Source organism: Psammomys obesus, unplaced genomic scaffold (assembly GCF_907164565.1).
Source record: "Psammomys obesus unplaced genomic scaffold, mPsaObe1.curated_primary_1811, whole genome shotgun sequence".
Lineage (NCBI taxonomy): Eukaryota > Metazoa > Chordata > Mammalia > Rodentia > Muridae > Psammomys > Psammomys obesus.
In genome coordinates, this window is record NW_026592368.1 from 1302177 (window position 1) to 1326489 (window position 24313).

The window sequence follows — 24313 nt, forward strand, 5'->3', positions numbered from 1 at the left end:
TTTGAGACCAGTGTGGGGTTCACAGCAAGTCAGAGGCCAGCCTGAACTCTGTAGGAAGCTCTTCCCTGACAGAGAGCAAGCCAGCCTTCAGCAGGAGCAGCTGTGCACTATAGGGAGCCCATGAAAATACTCAAGGTAAGTCAAAGGACAGTCTTCCAACATTAAAAGTGATGGTGCGTACACGACTTAACTCTGAAAATGTAGCTAACGTTGCCTATGGATTTCAGAATTGAAATGGTTTTTATGAGCATATAGAGCATTTTATTTGGAGGGGGTTTATAGGGTGGCTTGGAAAATGCTGGGGTTTTTTTGTTTTTTGTTTTTTTCTGTGAGGACAGTGTAAGCTAGGTTTTCTCCTTCCTCAGGTGGGTGAGCAAGTGCATTAAGAAGCTGATTTGCTCCACAGTCCTCAGCTTGGGCTGGCACCCCAACATTTTGATGGCTGCAGGGTCATGTGATTTCAAATGCAGGTGAGAAAAATGAGCACTCCCTGTTGCTCAGCACTGACAGGTACCCATTGGGCTCCTTTATTTGCAAAGTACAGTACCCTGTGAGCAGCTTCATGATAAAGGGTACTTCCTGGTCTAGAAAAGGAGCTGGGGCTGGGATGTGGCTCAGTAGGTAGAAAACTTGCTGAGCTGGTTACCGTCCCCCAGCACTGCAGAAGCCCGGCAGGTGCTGCACGCCTGTAAACCCTGCACTGCATGTGGAGCTAAGATTAGAGGCTCAGTTACAGACTGAGATTGAGGGCAGGCAGACTACATGAGACCCCGTGTCAAGAAAGAGAAAAAAATAAGTGAACTGGTACACAGTGATGAACAGAGAAAGTAGCAGAATATATGATGGACTCAGCCATGGGGTTAGCAGGTCATTGGGCACAGCCGCCTGGCCGGCAAAGTGAGGAGTCTTAGGCAGAGTCAGTAGTCTTGAGTGCAGGCGAGCTCATGCTATGACCATCCGTCCATCTCTCGGCCTGTCTGTCTCAGTTTTTAAGTCAATTGATTTTATTTATCTCTGTGCATGTGGGTATGCATGCCTGGCAAAGGCCAGAAGGGATAAGAGATGCCCAAGAGCTAGAGGTGGTTGTGAGCCACCTGATACAGGTGCTAGGAGCCCAACCCAGTCCTCTGGAAGAGCAGCAAGTGTGTTAACCACTGAGCCATCTCTTCGGTTCAGTTCTCTGTGTTTTGATGTGACAAGGAGTTGGAAGCATGAAGCCCAGGTTTGTCTGGCGCTCACCATCCTCCCTCAGCTTCTTGTCCTGGAATTACAAGTCTGCACCTTCATTCCCACCAGCCTCTTTCTTGGACTGTTTCAGGTCCCATTTTGTGTCCCAGGCCACAGACTGCAGAGAACAGTGAACCTGACTTTAGCCACGTGTCCCTGAGGATGTACAGACAGAACACTCCCTCTGTCTTTACCCGAGGCTAGAGAAGACTTGCCACCCTGCTAGAGCTTTAAGAATCATGCCACGGGTTGCTTTTTAAAACCTGTCCTTCAACAGGGCCCTTTCCCCTTTAGCAAAAGGAAAAGCAAAGAATTCATCACCATTTTGTGTTGACTCTTTGGGGCTGAGTCGACCCACCTTCAGTACCTATGTCAGGGTTTCCCAACCCCTGGGGAGTGTGACCCCAACATGGGTAAGACGACCCTTTCACAAGGGCCACCCAAGACTACCAGAACACACTTACATTACACTTTACATCAGCAGCAAACTTGCAGTTACAAAGCAACAATGGGAATAATTTTCTGGAGCAGGGCACCACAGCTCAAGGAAGGTTGGGACCTCCTGGCCCATGTGAAAAATTTCCAGAAAACCAGCCCTGTCGTTTATACTCGGGTCTAATTACAAAATGAATAAAGGGAAAAAAAACAAAAACAAAAACGGGTAGTGTTGCTCAGTGGTGGAGCATTTGCCGAGTCTGTAGCAAAGCAAAAAACTAAGAAGAAAAATCTGGGTGGAGAAAGTAGTCTAAGATAGTCTTGGGGCTCTGTGCTCAGGAGTTTGTGGTCCGTTAGTTATCCAGGATCCCCTGGCTCTCCCAGCAAATAAGACAGGACGGGACTGTCTGGGCACGTCCACAGTTGCCTGTGACCCGCAGGCAAGAGAAGCCGACGCCCCTAACCCTGCAGACCCTTAGCTGCCTCTGTCATTTGGAAGTTGGGCTTAGGTTTGCTTTGGTTTGGTTTGAAAACAGGGTTTATGTGAGTCACTCTGTAGTGACTTGTAACCACAGAGATTCCCCTGCCTCTGCTTCCCCAAGCGCTGATATTAAAGGCAAGCAGCCCAGAGTTGTTTAAGGAGCATTGAGGTTCAGGTTCCCCTTCCTCTTCCTCCTTCTCTTTCTCCTTTACTCTTCCTTTTCCTCCCCTATTTTCTCCTCCTCCTCCTCCTTCTCAAATCTTCCTTGGTGGCTGCTCCTCCTCCTCCTCCTCCTTCTCCTCCTCCTTCTCCTCCTCCTTTCTCCTCCTTGACTCTTTGACTCCTTGGCCTCCAGGGGCCACACCTATGTTCAGATGAGTCAGAAGAGGCCAGAGGAGGCAGATTCTGGCCCTTCCTTGTCCCTCAACCTCTAAAGGCCTTAGAAGGGACAGTGGATCCGAGGTGGGGTCCAGCCCTTTGTTGGCAGGGCAGGCCTCGCCTCGCTTTGTCAGCCCTTTGTTGGGTGTCTTCACCTCTAGCTTTATTTATCTGTGTGTGTGTGCGCCCAGGACTTGTGTCCACCCAGCTTCGTGCCTGGATTCCAGGTGTAGGCTGCCATCTCTGGCTCCCTGTGGGTTATGTGGATCCAAACTCGGGTCCTGGTGCTGGTCCAGCAAGCGCATCCCTGGCTATCCTTTTCCGCATCAGCCCATCCTGACCCGCCTCCTGTCCCATGCTTTCCACAACAGACTGTTTTCGAGTGACATCAAGGAGTTGGACGGGAAGTCGGCCAGCACCCCGTGGGGCAGCAAGATGCCTATCGGCCAGCTAATGGCGGAATTCGGCAGCATCAGCCCTGGCGGCTGGGTGCATGATGTCAACTTCTCGACCAGCGGGGGCTGCCTGGCCTGGGTCAGCCACAACAGCACGGTGTCGGTGGCCAATGCCTCCAAGAGCATGCAGTGAGTCCTCACATGGCCTGCGGGGAGAGGTTCAGTTAGCGATCCGTACACGCTGGCTCTCCACAGCGAGGGGAAGTGTAGACAGCTTGCGATCTGGACAGGCTGGCTCTCCTTGGCAGCTAGGGGAAGTATATACAGCTGGTCACATGCACTCTGGACACAGTAGCCTAGAGCACTGCAGCTAGGGGGAGTGTATACAGCTGGCTGAGAGGCCCCTGGGTCCCAGTGGGGGTCAGTAACCCACCCCCGCCCTTCAGGCAGCGCCTGTAGCCAGCAGGCCCAGTCTCTGCTGGCCTGATAAAGATGATGGCTGGGAGCTGGGAGGATGGCACCGCAGACGCCTGACTGTCTCCTCACGTCTGTGGTCCCCACCAGCCCCCAGGGAGATGGGATGGAGCGTGGTGGCCAGGAGGTGGAAGCAGGAGGCTCAGAAGTTTAAGTCCAGCCCAGTCTGGCCTGGAGGAGAACCTTGTATGACACATTTTCCTCCTGAGCACGGTGTTTCTGCCACTGCTCAATTTGTCCTTCTCAGAGAACAGGATCGTGGCCAGGATGAGTATGCGCCCCTCCCAGTATGCCTCCTGTGCTGGGCCCAGGACTTGCCTCACACACCCTCCCCCGCACACACTTCCTCGCAGTGGGCATCCTAGCTAGGTGCCACCTGCCTGTGCAGTGCCCCCCACACACTCCCTGCACAGTATCCTGTAGTGTGCCCCTTCTCAAGGTGCCACCTGCCTGTTCCAGTCCAGGATATGCCCCGAGCACCCTCAACCACCTACAGTTCCCTGCACTGTGCTCCCACTCGGGGTGCCACCTGCCTGTGGCAGTCAAACAAGGTGCATGTGCTGCCCAGAGCCCACACGGAGAAGGGAGAGAATAGATTCTGACAGTCATCAAGTCAGCTGACCTGTGTACCAAACACACAGCATAATGAACTAATAACAACCTGAAATGATAGTGTGTAAAGGCCCTTCTCACGGGCTGCGCTGTGGCTTCCACTCTTTGAGGGCCAGGCTGGCATCTGAGGAGGAGGAGGCTGGCTCTGGAAGCTCTGCCAACATGTTGGCTCACCCTGGTGTCCCTGATCTTGGGGTGAAGGCTCTGTAGGGAGTCTCCCTATTTGTTTGTATCCTTTGGGGTTGTGGATTGAGATGGAATCCGGGACTCCTGAAGGCTGATTTCAAAAGCCAGAAAGGCTCTGACTGCTCAAGCAGGCTGCTCTCAGAGGCCTTGTTGGGGACTGGTTGGCTTCAGCCATGCTCCCGTCACTTCTGAGCTTGGAAGGAGAAAGCAGTTCTTTGTCTGCATCTGCTGAGACCTGTTCTGTCCCTACCAGCCCCTTGGTGAGGCTGTAGCCTTTCCTCCTCCCTTCCTGTCTTCCTCTTGCTACCTTCCCCCTCTCTTGCTCTCCTCTCCTGTATCCCTCTTCCTCCCCTTTCCCTAACTTCTCCGTTCACCCTCTCTCCTCTTACCCTTTCCCTCTCCCTCTTCCTTCCCCTCCTTCCGCCTCCTCCCTCCTCTCTCTCTTCCTCTTTCTCCCACTCTCCCTTCCTCTCTGTGCCTCTCTCCTTTATCCCTTTGTCTCTCCCCCCTCTCTCTCCCTTTCTCTCTCCCTCTCTTCCACTTTCTCTTCCTTCCTCTCTCCATCCCTCTTCCTCCCACTCTCTCTCCCTTCCTCCTTTTCCCTCTCCCTCTCCTCTGACACCAGATGGCTGTGAGCCACCGTGTGAGTGCTGGGACTCAAACTCAGGACCTCTGGAAGAGCAGCCAGCACTCTCAACCTCTGAGCCATCCCTGCAGCCCCCCTGACCTTGAACTTGTAACCTGGCCTCTACCTTCAGATGGCTAGGGCTCCACGCAAGCACCAGTACCCAGTGTATGTGGCTTTGGGGACCTTGGGCCTACCCGCTGGGCCACATCCTGGGTGAGTGAGCCCTCCCACTCTAGGACAGGGTCTCGTCGTATGGCCCTGAGGGATCTGGAGTCTAGTGCACCCCCCAGCCATCTGTCATTGCGGGTCTTGGGGGAATGGCCTCACTCTCTCCACAGACCTCATGATCTCACTCTTCTTTTAGCCAGGTATCAATTTATGAGGTGGACTAGCAGGACAGTCACAAATTATGCACCACTGGCATCGACGGGGCCATGATGATCTGGGATTTCAAGGTATGTCTCTCCAGTGGCAGTTGGTAGCTCTGGGGTGAAGCCCGGGCCATGCATGCACTATCCACGGAGCCACCCTGCCGCATGGCCTGCCAGAAGAGTCAGCCCCAGAGTCCCTAAGACAAGGGAAGCACAGCCCCTGGCAGGTGGGTGGGTGGAGGCTCCGAGCCACCCTTGTCCTCAGGAAAGCTTGGTGCCGTATTGAAGCCAGCAGCCCACACAGCTGTGCACAGACACAACTTCACAATTTACACAGTTGGCTGTGGGCTCAGTCCTGGAATTCCCAGGCTTGGGAGGCTGAAGCAGAGGGATTGCTCTGAGCTTTGTGCCAGCCTGAGCTAGATGATAGAACCTTACCCCCACACACACCAAAAAATAATGCAATGAGCCGAGACGAACATGCACGCACACACGCACATGCAACAAGTGTGATAATATAAAAAGTAGTATAGGGCCTGGAGTGATGGCTCAACAATTAAGAGCACTCGCCTAGGCCTCAGGATTTGGTTCCTGACACCCCCTTGGCAGCTCATGACCAGGTCCATGGAATCTGATGCTCTTCCACCTTCCACAGGCACCAGGCACACATGTGGTGTGTGCAAAAATACATACATACATACATACATACATACATAAATTAGCCAGGTGGTGTAGCACGCCTGTGACCCCAGTACTTGGGGAGGCGGAGGCAGGGGCATCTCTGTGAGTTCAAGGCCAGCCTGGTCTACAGAGCAAATCCAGGACAGCCAGGGCTACATAGAGAGACCCTGTCTCAAGAAAACACAACAACAAAATGACATAAATAAATCCTGAAATAAAGGTCCAGACTTAGGAACACATGTCTTTAATTCCAGGAGTCATATGAGGATTGGTCTCTGTGGAGTTGGAGGCAGCCTGGTGTACAGAGGTCCAGGCCAGCCAGGGCAAGGCAGTGAGGGGAAGAAGTGGGAGGGAGGGAGGGAAGGAAGGAAGGAAAGTGACGGAACGAAGGAATGGAGGGAGGGAAGAAATGAGAGAAGGAAGGAAGGAGGGAGGGAGGGAGGAAGAGAGGAAGGCAGGCTGTGCAGGCTGAGGTGATAAGAGCTCTTGGGGAAGGAGATGCCATGCTCTGATGCCGGGGAGTACAGCAGTGTGGCAGAGAACCAAGGTCTCCAGGGCTGACAGAGCTCTGCTTTCTCCAGACCCTGGAGTCATCCATCTAGGGCCTCTGCAGCATATGAGGAGGAGCCACCCGCACTAGGACCGGAGCTCCTTAAACGAAGTAACATGTCTTGGACATAGTGATATTCACTTAATAAAATATATACTTTAAATATTCAAACTGTATGAGCAGGGACAGCAGAGAAATCAGCAAAATAGCAGCTGGTCCATTATTACAGTGAGTAATTTTATTATGGATGAGAGAGGAAAAATGTCCAGAGTCACCTAGAAGAGTTCAGATCAGAGAGAAAAAGAAGCAGACTTGATATGACCAAGACTGTCTTGAAGAAAATAGAGAATATTAGGAGAAAAGTAGAGGTAGCTTAGACAGACAAAGTATACTTTCATCAATGCATAGGCTGGACCTAGGTCCCCCTTCACTTACGTAGCAGATGTGCAGCTTGATCAACATGTGGGTCCCCTGACAATTGGACTGAGAGCTTTCACTGACTCTGTTGCTTGCCCTTAGTTCCCTTTCTCCTAGCCTGGCTATCTTGCCTGTCCTTACTGAGAGAGGATGCTCTTAGTCCTGCCTCCTGTGATATGTCAGGGTGGGTTGGTACACATAGTGAACCTCTCTGAAGAGAAAGAGGGAATGGGGGAGGGAATAATGATGGTGTGACTGTGAGGAGAGAAGGGATGGGGGCCTGTGATGAAGTTATGAAATTAATTAATTAGTTAATTAATTGGTGGAAAGAAAAACAGGGTAATTTCTAGACTATTTAGGAAATTAGGATAGTGCAGAAAGAGTTTGGGAAGGCACAGGAATCTAGATGGGTGTTTTGAGGTATATAATGAGTACATTTACTCCCTTTTCAGGCAACCTGGAAGCCAACATGGGTGTTAATATCCTGATAGGAGCCACAGGTCAGTAGAGAGCAGTATGTTCCTTTTGTCAGAGCAAGAAAAATGGTTTTTGCTGGACAAGGACTATTTCACTAATTCTGGATCAATGCTGTTTTTTGTATGTGTGTATATTTGTTTGTTTTTGTTGTTTGTTTCTAATCACCAGAATTCCTTTGATACTGAATATTGAGCAGGTCCAGGACTGACATTATTGGATAATTGCACTTCCTGGGACTAAACAATTTTAAACTATTAGGAAAGCCTAATTACACTCTTCACACCTATTATGTCCTTTTAAAAGGTAATGGGTTTAGTTATCACATGCCACTATAGAGATTTCCGTCTGATGTGTTTTTATTTCCCATACTCAAATGTGTCATATTTTTAAAATCATAATTATCCGGCAGAATATCTTTATGAAGAACCTCACAGTTTGGTAGAATTTTGTTATCTCAATGAGAACTGTATATCTTAATGAGAACTGTATAATTACATGTATTAATGAAATTACACACTTTGCAGAAGTCAAAAATTATTACTATCGCCAAATACACTCACCATAAAGACAGATAATTCTAATTTTGAATGATTTGTCCATGATTATTATATGTCCAAAGTATACTATATATTTTATTAATAAATGACAGAGTATCCCCCATGCTTCAGATACAATTCTTTGTGTATCTAGGATTAATATATAAAATTTACTGTATACTAATAAGCATGTACGCTCCTTTCCAATCTTCCAAGCTTTCTGATTTCTCTGTGCATGAAGCTTTCTGACCATATCTCAGTAAAGCACATTCATCTTTAAAGTATTCTATGATTTTTGCATGTGGTAGACACCAAGGTTCACAGTTTTAATTATTTTGCATGCTGGCTTTTTTCACCTGGGCCTTTAACAGGTTAAAAAATTAGGAATTGATAATCTTTGGAGGTGAATATAAATTTCATGATATTTTTACATTACTGTCTTTTAAATAGTATTGTTTATTTGAATTTATTCAAATTATATTGTGGCTGTGGCCCCCTCTCTCATCTCCTCTGAATCCCATCCTCCTTCCCTCTTCTCCCCCTACACCCCCCTAGTCCTCCCCTTTTATTTGACCCTGTACAAGTATTCCTCCTATTTGACCCTATATAAGTATTCCTCCTATTGTTGCTCTGATATCATTACAGTTATCTATCCTTTTTTCTAACATCTATCCTCTATCATCTATATCATATACACATACATACACATACATACATATTATGTGTTACACATACATACACACATGCACAGTTTTGAATATATTATTTTTCGAAACACGTGGTTCAAATTTCTTTTAAAAATCAATGTCTTAAAGTAAAAATTTGAAATGTATGTGTCCCTTTGTCAGTTATGGCTTGAGCCTTGGAATGTTGACATCACAGTGGTTTCTGCCCCAACTACTACAGAATGTTTACACTTCAGTGGTTCATCTACAAACTGCTGTAGCCATTTTGGTTAGTGCCAGGAAAGAAAAGGATAATTTTGTGCCCAGTGAAAGGTTCTCCATTCCAGGCTCCACTGTTAAGGTATTTTAAAATGATCCTTATGATTTTCATGCTAGACTAATGGTTTTAGGAAGTGTTCTGTCTTGATTTCTCTAGAACCTGTGATCTAATTCTTAACAGTTGTTTCATGAAAAGCTACTCATGTTAGCAATAGTCAGTACCATTCCCCCAAGAAACAAAGTTATCATGACAAAGAGGTATGTTCTGAGTTATTATACAAGAGAATAATATCCATGTATCTTAAAAATGATATGCCCAAGATAGGAGAGATTATTTTTGCTTTCATCTAGCTGTTTTACCCACTATGCCAACAAAGTTTTGTTGGAAAATGCACAGATTTCAGCCCCAAATACAACAATTTTCTGGTTTCAAACATATATTTCTCAATATGTGAACACTGATTCTGCTAGATAGGAATGACTTTCCAGACATACTCATTTAATTTCAATTTTATCATGAAACTGCATTGGCAATATTTTATAAACTACCTTTACATTATTGCCGGATGTATTTGATGACAACCTTGCCTGATGTCTCTCTTTGACTGTTCAATTCACAGGGATCTTTACTCCTTCCCAAGTAAAAACTATGGCTTGTCAGTACATATTCCTTGAATGAAATAAAATGACATAGAAATAAATGACTTAGAAATAAAATGGCATAGTAGTATTCACTTAATAAAATAAATACCTTAAATATTCCAACTGTTTGAGCAGGAACAGTACACAAACCAGTAAAATAGTATCCACTCCATTATTACAGGAATTAATTTTATTATGGGTCAGAGAGGAAAAATGTTCAGAGGCACCTGGAATAGTTCATAGCACAGAGAAAAAGAAGCAGACTTGATATGACCAAGACTGTCTAGAAGAAAATGGAAATTAGGAGAAAAGTAGAGATACCTTAGACAGAGACAAACTTTGCTTTTATAAATGCACAGGCTGGACCTAGGTCCAGCTACACATATGTAGCAAATGTGCATCTTGGTCAGCATGTGGGGCCCCTAATAATTGGACTGAGGGCTGTCTCTGACTTTGTTGCTTGCCTTTAGTTTCCTTTCCCCTAGCTGGGTTGTCTTGCTTGTCCTTAGTGAGAGAGGAAGCTCTTAGTCCTACCTCATGTGATGTGTCAGGGTGGGTTGTTACACACAGCCTCTCTGAAGAGAAAGAGGGAATGGGGGAGGGGAGAATGATGGTGGGACTGTGAGGAGAGAAGGTACAGGGCCTGGGATAAAGATGTGAAATTTATAACTGAATTAATTTGTTTAAAATAAAGTCAGGGTATTTCTAGACTATTCATTAAATTAGGATAGTGCAGAAAGAGGTGAGGCTCTTTGGGAAGGCACAGGAATCTAGATGTGTGTTTTGAGATATGTATAACAAGTCCATTTACTTCCCCTTCAAGGAACCTGGAGGCCACCATGGGTATTGATATCTTGATAGGAGCTACATGTCAATAGAGAGCCATATGTCTCTTTTGTCAGAGCAAGAAAAATGGCTATTTTGCTGGACCAGGACTTTTGCACAAATTCTTGATGAATGCTGTTTTTGGTATGTGTGTTTGTTTGGTTTTTGCTTGTTTCTCTCTAATCACCAGAATTCCTCTCGAAAGTGCATATTGAGCAGGTCCAGGAATGGCATATTTGGATATTTGCACTCCCTGGGACCTAAATAGCTTATACTATTAGGAAAGCCTGATTACTTTCTTTACACGTATTTATTACTATTTTAAAAATAATGGGGTTAATAACCACGTGGCACTATAGAGATTTTCTTCTGATGTGTTTTTATTTCCCATACTCAAATGTGTCATTTTTAAAATCACAATTATTCAGCAGAATATCTTATTGAAGAACCGAACAATCTGATAGAGTTTTGCTATCTTAATTAGAAGTGTATAATTACAGATATTAATGAAATTACAGACTGCAGAAGGCAAAAATTATCACTATCACCAAAATACAATGATTTTAAAGACAGATATTCTAATTTTGAATGATTTGTCCATGATTATTTTATGTCCAATGTAAACTACATTTCTCTATTATGAAATATACAGAGTATCTCTAATATTTCAGTCACAATTCTTTGTTTCTCTAGGATTAATATATAAAATTTACTATATACTAATTAGCATGTGTACTCCTCTCCACTCTTTAAAACTTTCTGAGTTCTCTGTGCATGAAGCTTTCTGACTATATCTCAGTAAAGCACATTCATCTTTAAAGTATGTTATAATTTTTGCATATGTTAGACTCCAAGGTTCACAGTCTTAATGATTTTGCATGCTACCTCATTTCACATGGACCTTTAGCAGGTTAAAAGAAGTAGAAATTGATAATCTTTGGAGATGAATATAAATTTCATGATTTTTTTTTTACATTACTGACTTTTAGTATTCATTTTTATTATCATTCTTACATTTTTTTTTCAAATTTTATTGCAGCTGTGGCTCTCACCCTCATCTCCTCCCAATCCCACCCTCTTCTCTTCTCCCCCTATGCCCCTCCCATAGTGTACTGATAGGGAAGGTCCTCCTCCCTTTCTATTTGACCCTAGTCTACCATGATGTTTTATACAAGTATTCCTTTTATTTTTGTATACATATTATTACACTTATCCTTCTACCTAACATCAATCATCTATTATCTCTATCATATATCTTTTATACACACATATATATACACACATATACAACATATGGTTGTAAAAATGTCAATCCAAACATGTGGTTCAAGAATTGTTTAAAATCAATGTTTTAAAGTCAACAGTTTGTAAGAAATGAAATGCATGTGTCACATTGTCAGTATGGCATGAGCCTTGGAATGTTGACATCACAGTGGTTTCTCCCCATGACTACTACAGAATGTGTACACTTCAGTAGTTCATCTGTAAAATGCTGTAGCTGTTTTTGCTTAATACCAGAAAAGAAAAGCTTAATTTGTACCCAGTGAAAGGTTCTCCATTCCAGGCTCTACTGTAATGTATTTTGAAAAGACTATTATGGTTTTCATGATAGATTAATGGTTTAAGGAAACATTCTGACTTGATTCATTCAGATTATGTAAACCCAGCTTCTTGAAAAGCTACTCATATTACAATTTAGTACCATTCCCCAAAAGAAAGGAAAAAATACCTGAAGTATGCTTTGAGCTATAAAGGAGAAAGGTGTTTGTATATCTTCAAAACTATATCTGACCAAGTTATGAGTGAGGACTATTCTCTATACCATCTAATTATGGTACTCATCCTGACTGCAAGTATTTGTTTTAAATTTGTGTCAGATGTGAACTTTAAAATCTCAAAAGCTCTCTGGTTTTCAACAGAGTTTTATTGTTTCTGACATATTTTGTGTTCTTTGGCACCTAAATCTCAATATTTTGATATAGATTCAGACTAGACAAGAACTATTTTCCAAACATGCTCTTTTACTTTCAATTCTGTTATCATGAAACTGAATTGGTGCTATTTTTAACATACCTTTACATTACATACCTTTCATTATGTGCATATTGAAAATCATTGACTGCTGTCTTTCTTTGACACTTTCATTCATTTCATTAAGTGCTTTCTAACGAAAATCTATGGGGTCTCTGTATACATTCCTTAATTTTAGCAGAGTAATAGTCACTTTTACAGATATATTTTAAATATTCAATTGTATGATCTTGATAACAGGAAAAAAAACCCACCAAATCTTAGATTATTACAGGAAAGAATTTTATTATGGATAAAAGAGGAAAAATGTTCAGAGGATTCTAGAAAATTTCAGACCAGAGGGGAGAAAAACATATTTCATGTGACCAAGCTATCTGGGAGAAAAGAAAGAATATTAAGATAGAAAAGTGGAGATAAATCAGACAAGTAAAGTAACTGACTTCATAAAGAGATAGAGAGTAATACTAGAATATTTTGGGAGTTAGAGTGCAGGAGGAGATAGGCTTGTTTGGGAACTGACAGGAATACATGTATGGGTTCTGAGATGTATAACAAGTACTTTTACTCCCCTCACTTGACCTGGAGGCCAATATTGGTGCTAATATCCTGATAGCACAGGTCGATGGAGTGCCATATATCCCTTTTGCCAGAGGCAAGGAAAATGACTTCTCTTGCTGTATAAGAACTGTCTCACAAATTCTTGATGAATATTGTTTTGTTTTTTTGGTGTGTCTGTTTTTGTTTGTAACCCCATAAATCCTTCTATACTCCATCTTGAGATGGACAAAGATGGCCATTTTTGGATATATATGCTCCCTACTGACTAGTTTAAACCATTAGAAAAACCTAATTATTTTCTTCATGTCTATTTACATTCACTTACAAAGTAATGGACTTACTTAGTTTTGATGTTTCAATGCCAATACATAGATGTATATCAGTCTTTTTTTATACTGCAGTCCAATGATTCAGCCATTTGAAAGAAGTATTTAGTAGAAAATATTTTTAAAGTACTTTGTACAATTTGGTAGAGTTTTTCTATCTCATTTAATACTGTAAAATTATACATATTAAACTACACAGTTTACAGAAGGTACAGTTTACTATCAACAAAATTCAATCATTTAAAGAAATAGGCATTCTAATTTTACATGATCTGTTCATGATTATCATGTGTCTAAGGTATACTATATATTTAATCATGAGATTTACCGAGTATCTTCCAGGTTGTTTCAGTTACAATTCTATGTGTCTTTAGCCTTTACTATATACTAATAAGCAAGTATCCTCCTCTGTAGACATCAATGCTGTCTGACTTTCTTGTGCATGAAGCTTTCTGACTATCTCAGTAAAGCACATTCCCTTGAAAAACCTATGATTTTTTACATCTGTTAGGCTCTAAAGTTCAAAGGGTTAATGACATCTCCATGCTGCCTTTTTCAGGTAGAACTTTGATAGGTTAAAAGCATTAGGAATTAATAAATGGGGATAAATATACATTTCACCATGTTTTGCACCAAGTATTTTGCCTCTTATTACACACATATTACATTAGGGTGAACAATGACATCCATGTTGCTACTCCAATGACCAATTTTTAGGGGTCGCCTACTTTGGCCTTCATTTAATGTTTGACATCAATCTGTCTTTTTTTGTGAATCACTCTACTGTTTGAGTATTGCTTTTTCTCTCCAATATGATGCTTTGCAATGTGCTTTTTGCTTTTATTTTTAAATCATGAATAATATTGGCAAACTTCATTAATAATAGTCTTTATTACTCAAATTTTAAAAATGATTTTAGTTGAAATACAATTACTTCATTCACCCCCATTCTCACTCTGAACAAGTGGTTCTCAACTTATTAGTCCTGAACCTTTTGGAGATGGCATATTTGATATCTTCCTATCAAAGACTTACAATAGAATTCATAACAGTAATAAAATTACAGTTATAAAGCATCAATTAAATAATTTTATAATAATCAACCATAATAATATGGTTGTATCCTATGACATGAGTAACAGTATTAAAGTGTTAACTACTGATCTATATCCTACCAGCTACACTTCTTGCAACTTGAGTTTTCTCATGACTCAAGTTGATCACTTCTGGGGGAAAAAGCCTATTTCTCCAATCTATTCCCAGTACTTCTCTTCCTAAGTGACCTCTTCCTTTCTATTACATTTTAAGTATGTTTATAGCTCAACAGAATCCTGCTTTGGGAATTGAACCTGTGTTTTAAAACTATGCACCTTTTGAAATTTAGTATGGATATCAGTCTTGTAATTATCTACTGAATATCTGTTCTGTTAGGTCGAGACCTGTCCCAGGAAAATCCATATTTACCCACTTGGAAGCCTATGTAGAGTTCACCTCCTATGGAATATACTGAACCTTGCTATGCCAAGGCCCCATGAAACTCAGAAGAGACAGAAGAAGAAAAAAAAAACTACAACTCTCCTTGTTCAATGATATTTTGGTTGTGTCTAATAACCTGTGAGTATGTCCCTCATGCCTGCCATACTATTAGAGGCTACACTTTGATTAGGCTTTACTGTGCAGAAATAAAATAGTTTTTGATTTATGTTTTGCTTTATAATTAATTCATTATTTTCCCATTTTATTTCTTATTACACATCATCCCATGTTCTTACTTGGTCTCTTTTAAAATCATAGCTTATTTTTTAATTATTTGTTGTTATACAAAAATATGTATATTAAGGTACATACATACATACACACACACACACATATATATATATATATATATTATTTATGTAGTTAAGAATGTATATTCCTAACTACAGTGTATTTCTCTTACTCTCAAAATTTCACATTGGCACAGACTTTTTGAAATAGGGTTGAAGTTTAGTGGACTTTCTTTTGTACACATTTTCACTTTGTTATCACAAATGTTTTATTCATATTTTAAAAAATGAAGTATTTAAAGTGTAATTCTGTTTGAATTGAGGAAAGAATAGCAACAATCATGAAAAGGAGAGAGGTGTGATAACAGATGTCAGCAATTATAGTTACTTTGAAGCTGACTTATGAGTTTTGGAAGTTTGTGGACTACATTGTAAAATTTTTCTCAAAAACTATTTAAAATATGAAAGGTAAAATCACTGATTATATTGGATGCTCAAAGGGACCATATATATAAGCTTCTGAATCATAACTTCCAAATTAGTGTGAAGAGATGAAAAGCAGACACTATCCCTACACTCATCAGGGGAACTGATGGTACCATGTAGGTCCTGCTTGGTGATCCTGCAGATGCTAAGGACTGCTGTAATTGAGGTCTTTTTTTTTTTTTTTTTTTTTTTTTTTTTTGTATTGTCACATATGAGTATGGAGGTGTTTCTGGGACCACATTACATATAATCTCCAGAGGCCATAATCATAGCCTTCATATTATTTTGAAAGGTATAAAATTGGTCCTGACCTCATCAAGTACATAATTTAAAGGTTATTCTCATAAGTATGTAAATGGATTTTAGGACAAACATCAATAAAACAGTCTACTCAGTTTGGGGGGTAAATTTTCTGGACACCAATGAGTAATATTCTTGAAGATCTATTTAATAAATTGTGAGGAAAATGAAAGTTGAAGGAGAGAGTTCTTTTATACATTATGGAGACAACCAAATGCATCCAATTTTCTCTCAACCCTGAGAGAAAACTTTCAACCCTCAACGTTTTTCTCTCCCTGTAAGTTCCCACTCTAGAAAATGGTGACTTATTGTCTGACCAATTCAGGCCTAAAATAAGTGAATGGCTCAGCTGTCTGTCCAATCTGTCCATCTTTCTTGTCATTTCTACTCAGCTCCCTTTTACTCTGCAGTTTGAAATCCTTATTTTAAAAGATATTAATCAACTCATTTGAAATAAAAAAAATAATGATCATTTTCCATCGATTTGTGAAACAAGTGAATTTCAGTTTGACTTTTTAGGATAATGGAAACTAAAATGGATTGTTTTCTTAAAAGAAAATCTATTTGTTCCCCTTCCCTTTGGTTGAATTGCAAAAGCAGTTAAAACTGTTTTGAGATTATCATTTATATTATGAAAAGAGAATTATCAAGGTTATAAGAGATGATTGTCATTTTTCCATTTTCAATGCAGATTATTTCTAATCAGAATTATTACAATTAGAAGTTACAGGTTTTATTAAGTATTACTTCTGGGAGGGGGATCCAAGATTGCGGCAATCAGCATGCACTATATCTGAGGGGCACAGGCTCTGAATTCCGATATTGGTGAGTGGAGGTGCTGATGAACTCAGAACAATGACATCAAGGCTTCCAGGGAAAATGGGGACTAACTGTGAACTGAGACAATTTAGATTCATGTCACCTGCGAACTTCTCCTGGGACTTCACCAGGAACTTCACCGAGGACTTCTCCTGGGGACTCAATCCCTAGGTGCTTTCCCTTATCCACTCCGTATTCTCTCCTTGGCAGAGGCAGCATAGGGGGCCCACAGTGCCCACCACAGAGCATAGTGCCCGGCCCACAGTGCTGCCTACTCCTAGCAAAGAAACCTGGCTCAGGATGTGGGACAGAGAATACTCACCCCCACCACCACCAGGCACTACCCTTGGGACCGGCTGCCATTATCCTTCCCTCAGAGAGGGGGAGGCTACGGAGGCAGCCTGCAGCATCCACCACAGAGCACAGTGTCTAGCCTCCAGTGCCGTGGCTCCTAGCACAGCCCACAGTGCTGGCGGGCACCAAGTTCTGTGGCTACAACACCACTGAGCTGACTCTTAACCTACACCCACATTTGCCCCAGCAGGATCAAATCTGAGAGTAGAGAACAAGGGGAACCCCTCTGCTTTCAGATTGGCCCTGCTAGACAGTGAATGTGCCTTCAAGTGAGTGCTTGCAGAGCCCCAAATCCAGGGACCCTCTATGCAAGAGTCAGACATAAGATCCCTACCACCCATGTCCCTATTGTGGGCAACAGTGATTCTTGGGACAGCATTCTCAACATTGAAACATCTGCTCTCCAGGTCTACCAGTGAATTCCAGGCAGACAATTCCTGGAGCCCAGATCTGTATACCAGTGGCCTGTAGGCCACTGAGGAAGTCAGGAAATCTGCACCTGTGCACTGCACCCACTAACAGCACCTGCGAATAGCTGCAGCATCACATTCCTACCTTAGGTACAGCAGAAACACCAATGAACACTCTCAAACAAGTGGACCTCTCTCTTCTTCCTCAGAAACATTCCAGACACCAGAAAAATTTGGACCCAATTTGAAGTAAACACTCCAGGAATAAACAGTGAGGGTTGCAGATAAGCAGATGGTCAGAGGCTGCTGTAAGAACACACTCAGCAAAAATCATAACATGGCTTCACCAGCAACCCCCAAAATCAATGGACACTTCAATTCATCAGAAACACAAGAAAATGACTTTAAAACTATGCTTATCCAGTTATTAGAGGCACATAAAGAGGAAATAAACAAATCTCTCAGAGAAGTAGCTACACAAATAGAGGCACATAATGAGGAAACAAATAAGTCTCTCAAAGAAATAGCCACACAAGTAGAGGCAAATAAAGAGAAAATGGACAAAGCTCTCAAAAAAAATACAAGCAAATACAGCCAAACCAGTAGAGGCACAATTAGTGGCATACAAGGAGGAGAATATATATATATATATATGCCGTCATAGAAGGTAGGAATCCACATTCAAACAGATGAAGGAAATGATACAAGAAATGAAAACAATTAGAATCAATAAAGAAAACACAGAGGAAAGGAAAACCTGGAGCTAGGGAACTTAGAGAAAAGATCAGGAACCACAAAGGTAAGCATCACCAATAGAATACAAGAGGTGGAAGAGAGAATCTCATCTGTTGAAGATACATTTGCAGAAATTGATATGTCTCTCAAAGAAAAAGTAAAATCAGAAAAGTTCCAAACACAAAAAAAATCCAAGAAATCAAGGACATCATGATAAAGCCTAAGAATAATAGGAGTAGATGAAAAAGAAGATACCAGGCTCCAAGGTCCAGAAAATATTTTCAAGAAAATCATAGAAAAAAAATTTTCCAACTTAGAGATGTCCATAAATATACAAGAGGCCTACAAAATAACCAAATAGACTAGACAAGAAAAGAAACTCCTTGTGTCACATCATAGTCAAAACACTAAACCTACAAAACAAAGAAAAAATATTAAAAGCAACCAGAGAAAAAGGCCAAGTAACATATAAAGGTTGACCTGTCAGAACCACACCAGATTTCTCAACAGAAACTATGAAAGTGAGAAGGGCCCAGGCAGATGTCATGCAGACTTTAAGCAACCATAGATGCCAAGCTAGTCTACTATACCCAGCAAAGATTCCAATCAACAGAAGTAGAAAACAAAATATTTCATGACAAAACCAAACTTAATCTACACAGCAGCCCAGCCTTACAAAAGATGCTAGAAGGAAAACTCCAATAAAGTGAAAACATCTACAACCAACAAAACATAGGATATAGATAAGTACACAACAAAAAATCAAAAGAATAGAAGCAATGAAACACAGTAACACCACCAATCCCAAAACAAAAGAAATTAACATTAATTGGTCACTATTAACTATCAACATCAGTGTACTTAACTCGCCAATAAAAAGACACAAACTAACAGAATGGTTGCAGAAACAGGATTGAACATTCTGCTGCATCCAAGAAACACACTTCTGCAACAAACAAACACTATCTCTGAGTAAAAGGGCTGGAAAAAAGGGTTTTCAAGCAAATGGACCCAGAAACAAGCTAGGGTAACTATCTAATAAAATAGACTTTAAAACAAAATTAATTAAAAAAAATGAGGGGCACTACATTCTCATCAAAGGAAAAAATCCACCAAGACGACATCACAATTCTGAACATCTGTGTCCCAAATACAAGACTGCCTTACATTTGTAAATGAATGAAATATTATTAAAGCGTAAATCACACATTGATTTCAACACCTTAGTAGTCAGAGACTTAAACATTCTATTGTCACCAAGGGACAGATATCTAGAGAGAAGACAAATGGGGAAATAAAGGCATTTACAGAGGTCCTAAATCAAATGGACCTAATAGATGTCTACAGAACTATTTATCCAAATTCAAAACAGTATACCTTCTTTTCAGCACCTCATTGGACCTTCTCCAAAATAGACCATATAGTTGGTCACAAAGCAAGCTTCAATAGATACAAGAAAATCAAAATAATCCCTTGTATTCTATCTGACCACTATGGACTAAAGTTGGACCTCAACAACAATGAAAATAGCACAAAGCCTACTCACTCATGGAAACTGAACAACTCAATGACAGTTGGGTTAGGAAAAAATAAAGAAATAAAGACTTCCTAGAATTCAATGAAAATGAAGGTACAACATACCCAAATTTATGGGACACAAAGCAGTGCTAAGAGGAAAATTCATAGCACTAAGTGCCTTCAAGAAGAAATTTGTAGATATACCACAATTTGTGCATCCATTTCTCCACTGAGGGGCAACTGGGCTGTTTCCAGCTTCTGGCTATTACAAATAAAGCTGCTATAAACATGGTTGAGCAAATGTTCTTACTGTGTTCTTGAGCCTCTTTTGGGTATATGCCTAGCAAGGTCTTGAGGAAGCGCGCGATTGATTTCAACAGTGGTTGTACAAGTTTACATTCCCACCAGCAGTGGAGGAGGGTTCCCCTTTCTCCACAACCTCTCCAGCATATGTTGTCTCTTGAGTTTTTAATTTTAGCCATTCTGATGGGTGTAAGGTGAAATCTTAGGGTCATTTTGATTTGCATTTCCCTGATGGCTAATGAGGTTGTGCATTTCTTTAAGTGTTTCTCGGCCATTCGATACTCCTCTGTTGAGAATTCTCTGTTTAGCTCTGTACTCCATTTTTTAATTGGATTATTTGATTTTTTGCTGTTTAACTTCTTTAGTTCTTTATATATACTGGATATTAGTCCTCTGTAGGCTGTCATTTTGTTATGACGACAGTGTCCTTTGCTTTACAGAGGCTTTTCAGTTTCATGAGGTCCCATTAATTGATTGTTGCTCTTAGAGAAATTGTGATATATCTACACAATGTAATATTACTCAGCAATAAAAAACAGGGAAGTCATGAAATTTGCAGGTAAATGGTGGGATCTGGAAAAGATCATCCTGAGTGAGCTATCCCAGAAGCAGAGGGATGCACATGGTATACTCATTCATATAGACATATAATATAGGATAAACCTACTAAAATCTGTACACCTAAAGAAACTAATCAAGAGGGAAAACTCTTGCCTAAATGCTCAGTTCCTATCCAGAAAGGCAAAGAGGCTGGACATCAGAAGAAGGAGAAAAGAGGGAACAAGTCAGGAGCCTGACACAGAGGACCTCTGAAAGGCTCTGCCCTGCAGACTATCAATGCAGATGCTGAGACCTTTGGGCAACCTTTGGGCAGAGTGCAGGGAATCTCAGGAAAGAAGTGGGAAACAGTAAGATCTGGAGAGGACAGGAACTTCACAAGGAGAGCAACAGAACCAAAAATTCTGAGCGCAGGGGGTCTTTCCTGAGACTGATACTTCAACCAGGGACTATGCCTGGAGATAACCTAAGACCCCTGCACAGATGTAGCCCATGGCAGTTTAGTATCCAACTGGGTTTCATTGTAATAGGAACAAGGACAGTCTCTGACATGAACTGATTGTCCTGCTCTTTAATTACCTCCCCCTGAGGGGGAAGCAGCATTACCAGGCCACAGAAAAAGACAATGCAGCCACTCCTGACAAGACCTGATTGACTAGGATCAGAAGGAAGGAAAAGAAGACCTCCACTATCAGTGGACTTGGGGAGGGGCATGCATGCAGAGGGTGGAGGATGGGAGGGATTGGGACAAGAGGATGGAGGGAACCACAGGGGGGATACAAAGTGAATAAAATGTAATTAATAAAGAATAAAAAATATTGAAAAAAATTGTAACATCTCATACAAACTACTTAATGGCCCAATCGAAAGCCCTAGAAAAAAAAGAAGCAGATATACCCAAGAGGAGCAGATGGCTGGAAATAATCAAACTCAGGGCTGAAATCAATAAACTAGAATCAAATAAAATTATTCAAAGAATCATTGAAACCAAGAGCTGGTTCTTTGAGAATATCAACAAGATAGACAAACCATTAGCCAAACTAACTAAAAGGCAGAGAGAAACTAGCCAAATGAGCCAAATCAGAAATGAACAGGGGGCCATAACTACAGACACTGAGGAAATTGGAACAATCATTAGATATTACTACAAAAGCCTATATGCCACAAAATTTGAAAATCTAAAGGAAATGGACATTTTTCTTGATAGATTCCATTTACCAAAATTAAGTCAAGATCAGGTAGAAAGATTGAATACTCTTATATCCTCCAAGGAAATTGAAGCAGTCATCAACAGTATTCTTTGCAAAAACAGCCCTGGGCCAGATGATTTCAGCACAGAATTCTACCAGATCTTCAAAGAAGTGCTAACTCCAATTCTCTTCAAACCATTCTACAAAACAAACAGAAGGAACATTACCAAACTCATTCTTTGAAGCCACAGTCATTGTGATACCTAAACCAGACAAGGAGCCAACAAGAAAGAGAACTTAAGACCTATCCCTCTTACAAACATGGATGCCAAAACAATCAACAAAATATTTGCAAACAGGATACAAGCACACATAGAAGATATCATCTACCATGACCAAGTAGGCTTCGTCCCAGGAATGTAAGGGTGGTAAAATATATTGAAATACATCAATGTGATCTGCCATATAAAGAAACTGAAAGAGAAAAGCACATGATCGTCTCCTTAAATGCCAAAAATCATTTGACAAAATCCAACACCCATTTATGCTTTAAGTCTTGGAGAGATCAGTGATACAAGACACATACCTAAATATAATAAAGTCAATCTACAGCAAGCCTTTAGCCAACATCAAACTAAACACAGAGAAACTTAAATCAATCCCACTGAAATCAGGGACAAGGCAAGGCTGCCCACTCTTTCCATATCTTTTTAACATAGTACTTGAAGTCCTAGCTAGAGCACTAAGAAAACTAAAGGAGATCAAGGGGATACAAATCAGAAAGAAAGAAGTCAAAGTATCACTGTTTGCAGATGATAGGATAGTATACATGAGTGACCGCAAAAATTCAACTGGAGAACTCCTTCAGCTGATATACATCTTCACCAAAGTGGCTGGATACAAAATTAACTAAGAAAAAAATCAGTACCCACCTGTATAGGAAATACAAAAGGGCTGAGAAAGAAATTAGGAAACAACACCCTTCACAATAGCCACTAATAACAAAGTATCTTGGTGTGATTCTAACCAAGCAAGTGAAAGAACTATTTGAAAAATACACTTCAAGTTTCTGAAGAAAGAAATAGAAGAAGATATCAGAAGATGGAAAGATCTCCATGCTCATGGATTGGTAGAATTAACAGTGAAAATGGACATCCTGCCAAAAGCAGTCTATACATTCAATGCAATTCCCATCAAAATACCAACACAATCCTTTACAAACCTTGGAAGAATAATTCCCAACCTCCTATGGAAAACAAAACAAAACACAGAACTGAAAAAAAAACCATCCTGTACAACAACAGATCATATCTGGAGGTATCACTCTTCCTGATCTCAAGCCCTACTACACAGCAATAATAATAAAAACTGCATGGTACTGGCAGAGAAACAGAATGGTGGATCAGTGGAATCGAATAAGATCCAGAAATAAATCCACACTGCTATGGATACTTGATTTTTGACAAAGAAGCCAAAACCATAAAATAGAAAAATAACAGCATGTTCAACAAATGGTGCTGGTCTAACTGCATGTCTACATGTAGAAAATGCAAATAGATCCGTATTTATCAGCATGCACAAAACTAAAGTCTAAGTGGATCAAAGACCTCAACATAAAACTAGACATACTAAGAAATAGTGGGAAAGAGCCTAGAACTCATTGGCACAGGAGACAACTTTCTGAACAGAACACCAAAAGCACAGGCTCTAAGATCAATAATCAGTAAGTGGGACCTCATGAAACTGAAAAGCTTCTGTAAACAAAACAGCCTACAGACTGTGAAAGGATTTTCACCAGCCCTGTATCTGACAGGGTTCTAATATCCAGAATATATAAAGAAATCAAGAAGTTAAATAGCAAAATATCAAGTAGTCCAATTAAAATTGGAGTACAGAGCTAAAGAGAGTTCTCTGTAGAGGAAAATAGAATGGCAGAGAAACACTTAAAGAGATGCTCAACGTCCTTAGTCATCATGGAGATGCAAATCAAAATGACCAAGATATTTTGCCTTATATCCATCACAATGGCTAAGATAAAAAACTCAAGTGACAATACATGCTGGAGAGGATGTACAGAAAAGAGAACCCTCCTCCATTGCTGGTGGGAATGTAAACATGCACAACCACTTTGGAAATCAATCTAGCCCTTTCTCAGAAAATTAGGAATAGTGTGTCCTCAAGATCCAGCTATACTACTCCTAGGCATGTATTCAAAAGATGCTTAAGTACAGAATAAAAACATTTGTTCAAACCATGTCCATAGCAACTTTATTTGTAATAGCCAGAACCTGGAAACAACCCAGATTTGGTAAATTTACACAATGGAACACTACTCAGCAATTAAAAACAAGGAAATCATGAAATTTGCAGGCACATGTTGGGATCTAGAAAAGATCATCCTGATTGAGGTATCTCAGAAACAGAAAGACACACAAAGTATATGCTCATTTATAAGTGGATACCAGACATATAATATAGGATAAACCTACACAAATCTGTATACCTAAAGAAACCAAGCAAGAAGGAGGACCCTGGTAAGGATGATCAATCATTACTCAAAAAGACAAAAAGGATGGACTTTGGAAGAAGGAGAAAACAGGAAATAGGACAGGAGCCTACCACAAAGGGCCTCTGAAAGACTACCCACAATTGTATCAAAGCAGATGCTGAAACTCATAACCAAACTTTGGGCAGGGTGCA

The 24313-nt window shown here is 40.9% G+C and overlaps 1 protein-coding gene and 1 long non-coding RNA gene across 2 annotated transcripts; both read left to right on the top strand.

Moving 5' to 3' along the window:
• The first annotated feature begins 396 nt into the window (after positions 1–396).
• On the top strand, positions 397–5259 carry LOC129681263 (actin-related protein 2/3 complex subunit 1A-A-like). Its single transcript, XM_055613173.1, has 3 exons — positions 397–470; positions 2893–3105; positions 5181–5259. Exons 1-3 carry the CDS (start codon positions 439–441, stop codon positions 5206–5208), a joined length of 273 nt encoding a protein of 90 aa, XP_055469148.1. The 5' UTR covers positions 397–438; the 3' UTR covers positions 5209–5259.
• A 2026-nt stretch (positions 5260–7285) lies between these two features.
• LOC129681265 (uncharacterized) lies at positions 7286–14876 on the top strand. Its single transcript, XR_008720824.1, has 2 exons — positions 7286–7335; positions 14606–14876. It is a non-coding gene; the product is annotated as an uncharacterized LOC129681265 (long non-coding RNA).
• Positions 14877–24313: the final 9437 nt, after the last annotated feature.

Excerpts from the sequence above, each read along its gene's own strand:
- LOC129681263 (XM_055613173.1), top strand. The coding sequence starts at position 439 with ATGGCTGCAGGGTCATGTGATTTCAAATGCAG. Across the intron at positions 471-2,892 it reads TCATGTGATTTCAAATGCAG|ACTGTTTTCGAGTGACATCA; the intron begins GTGAGAAAAATG and ends TTTCCACAACAG. Across the intron at positions 3,106-5,180 it reads AATGCCTCCAAGAGCATGCA|CCAGGTATCAATTTATGAGG; the intron begins GTGAGTCCTCAC and ends CTCTTCTTTTAG.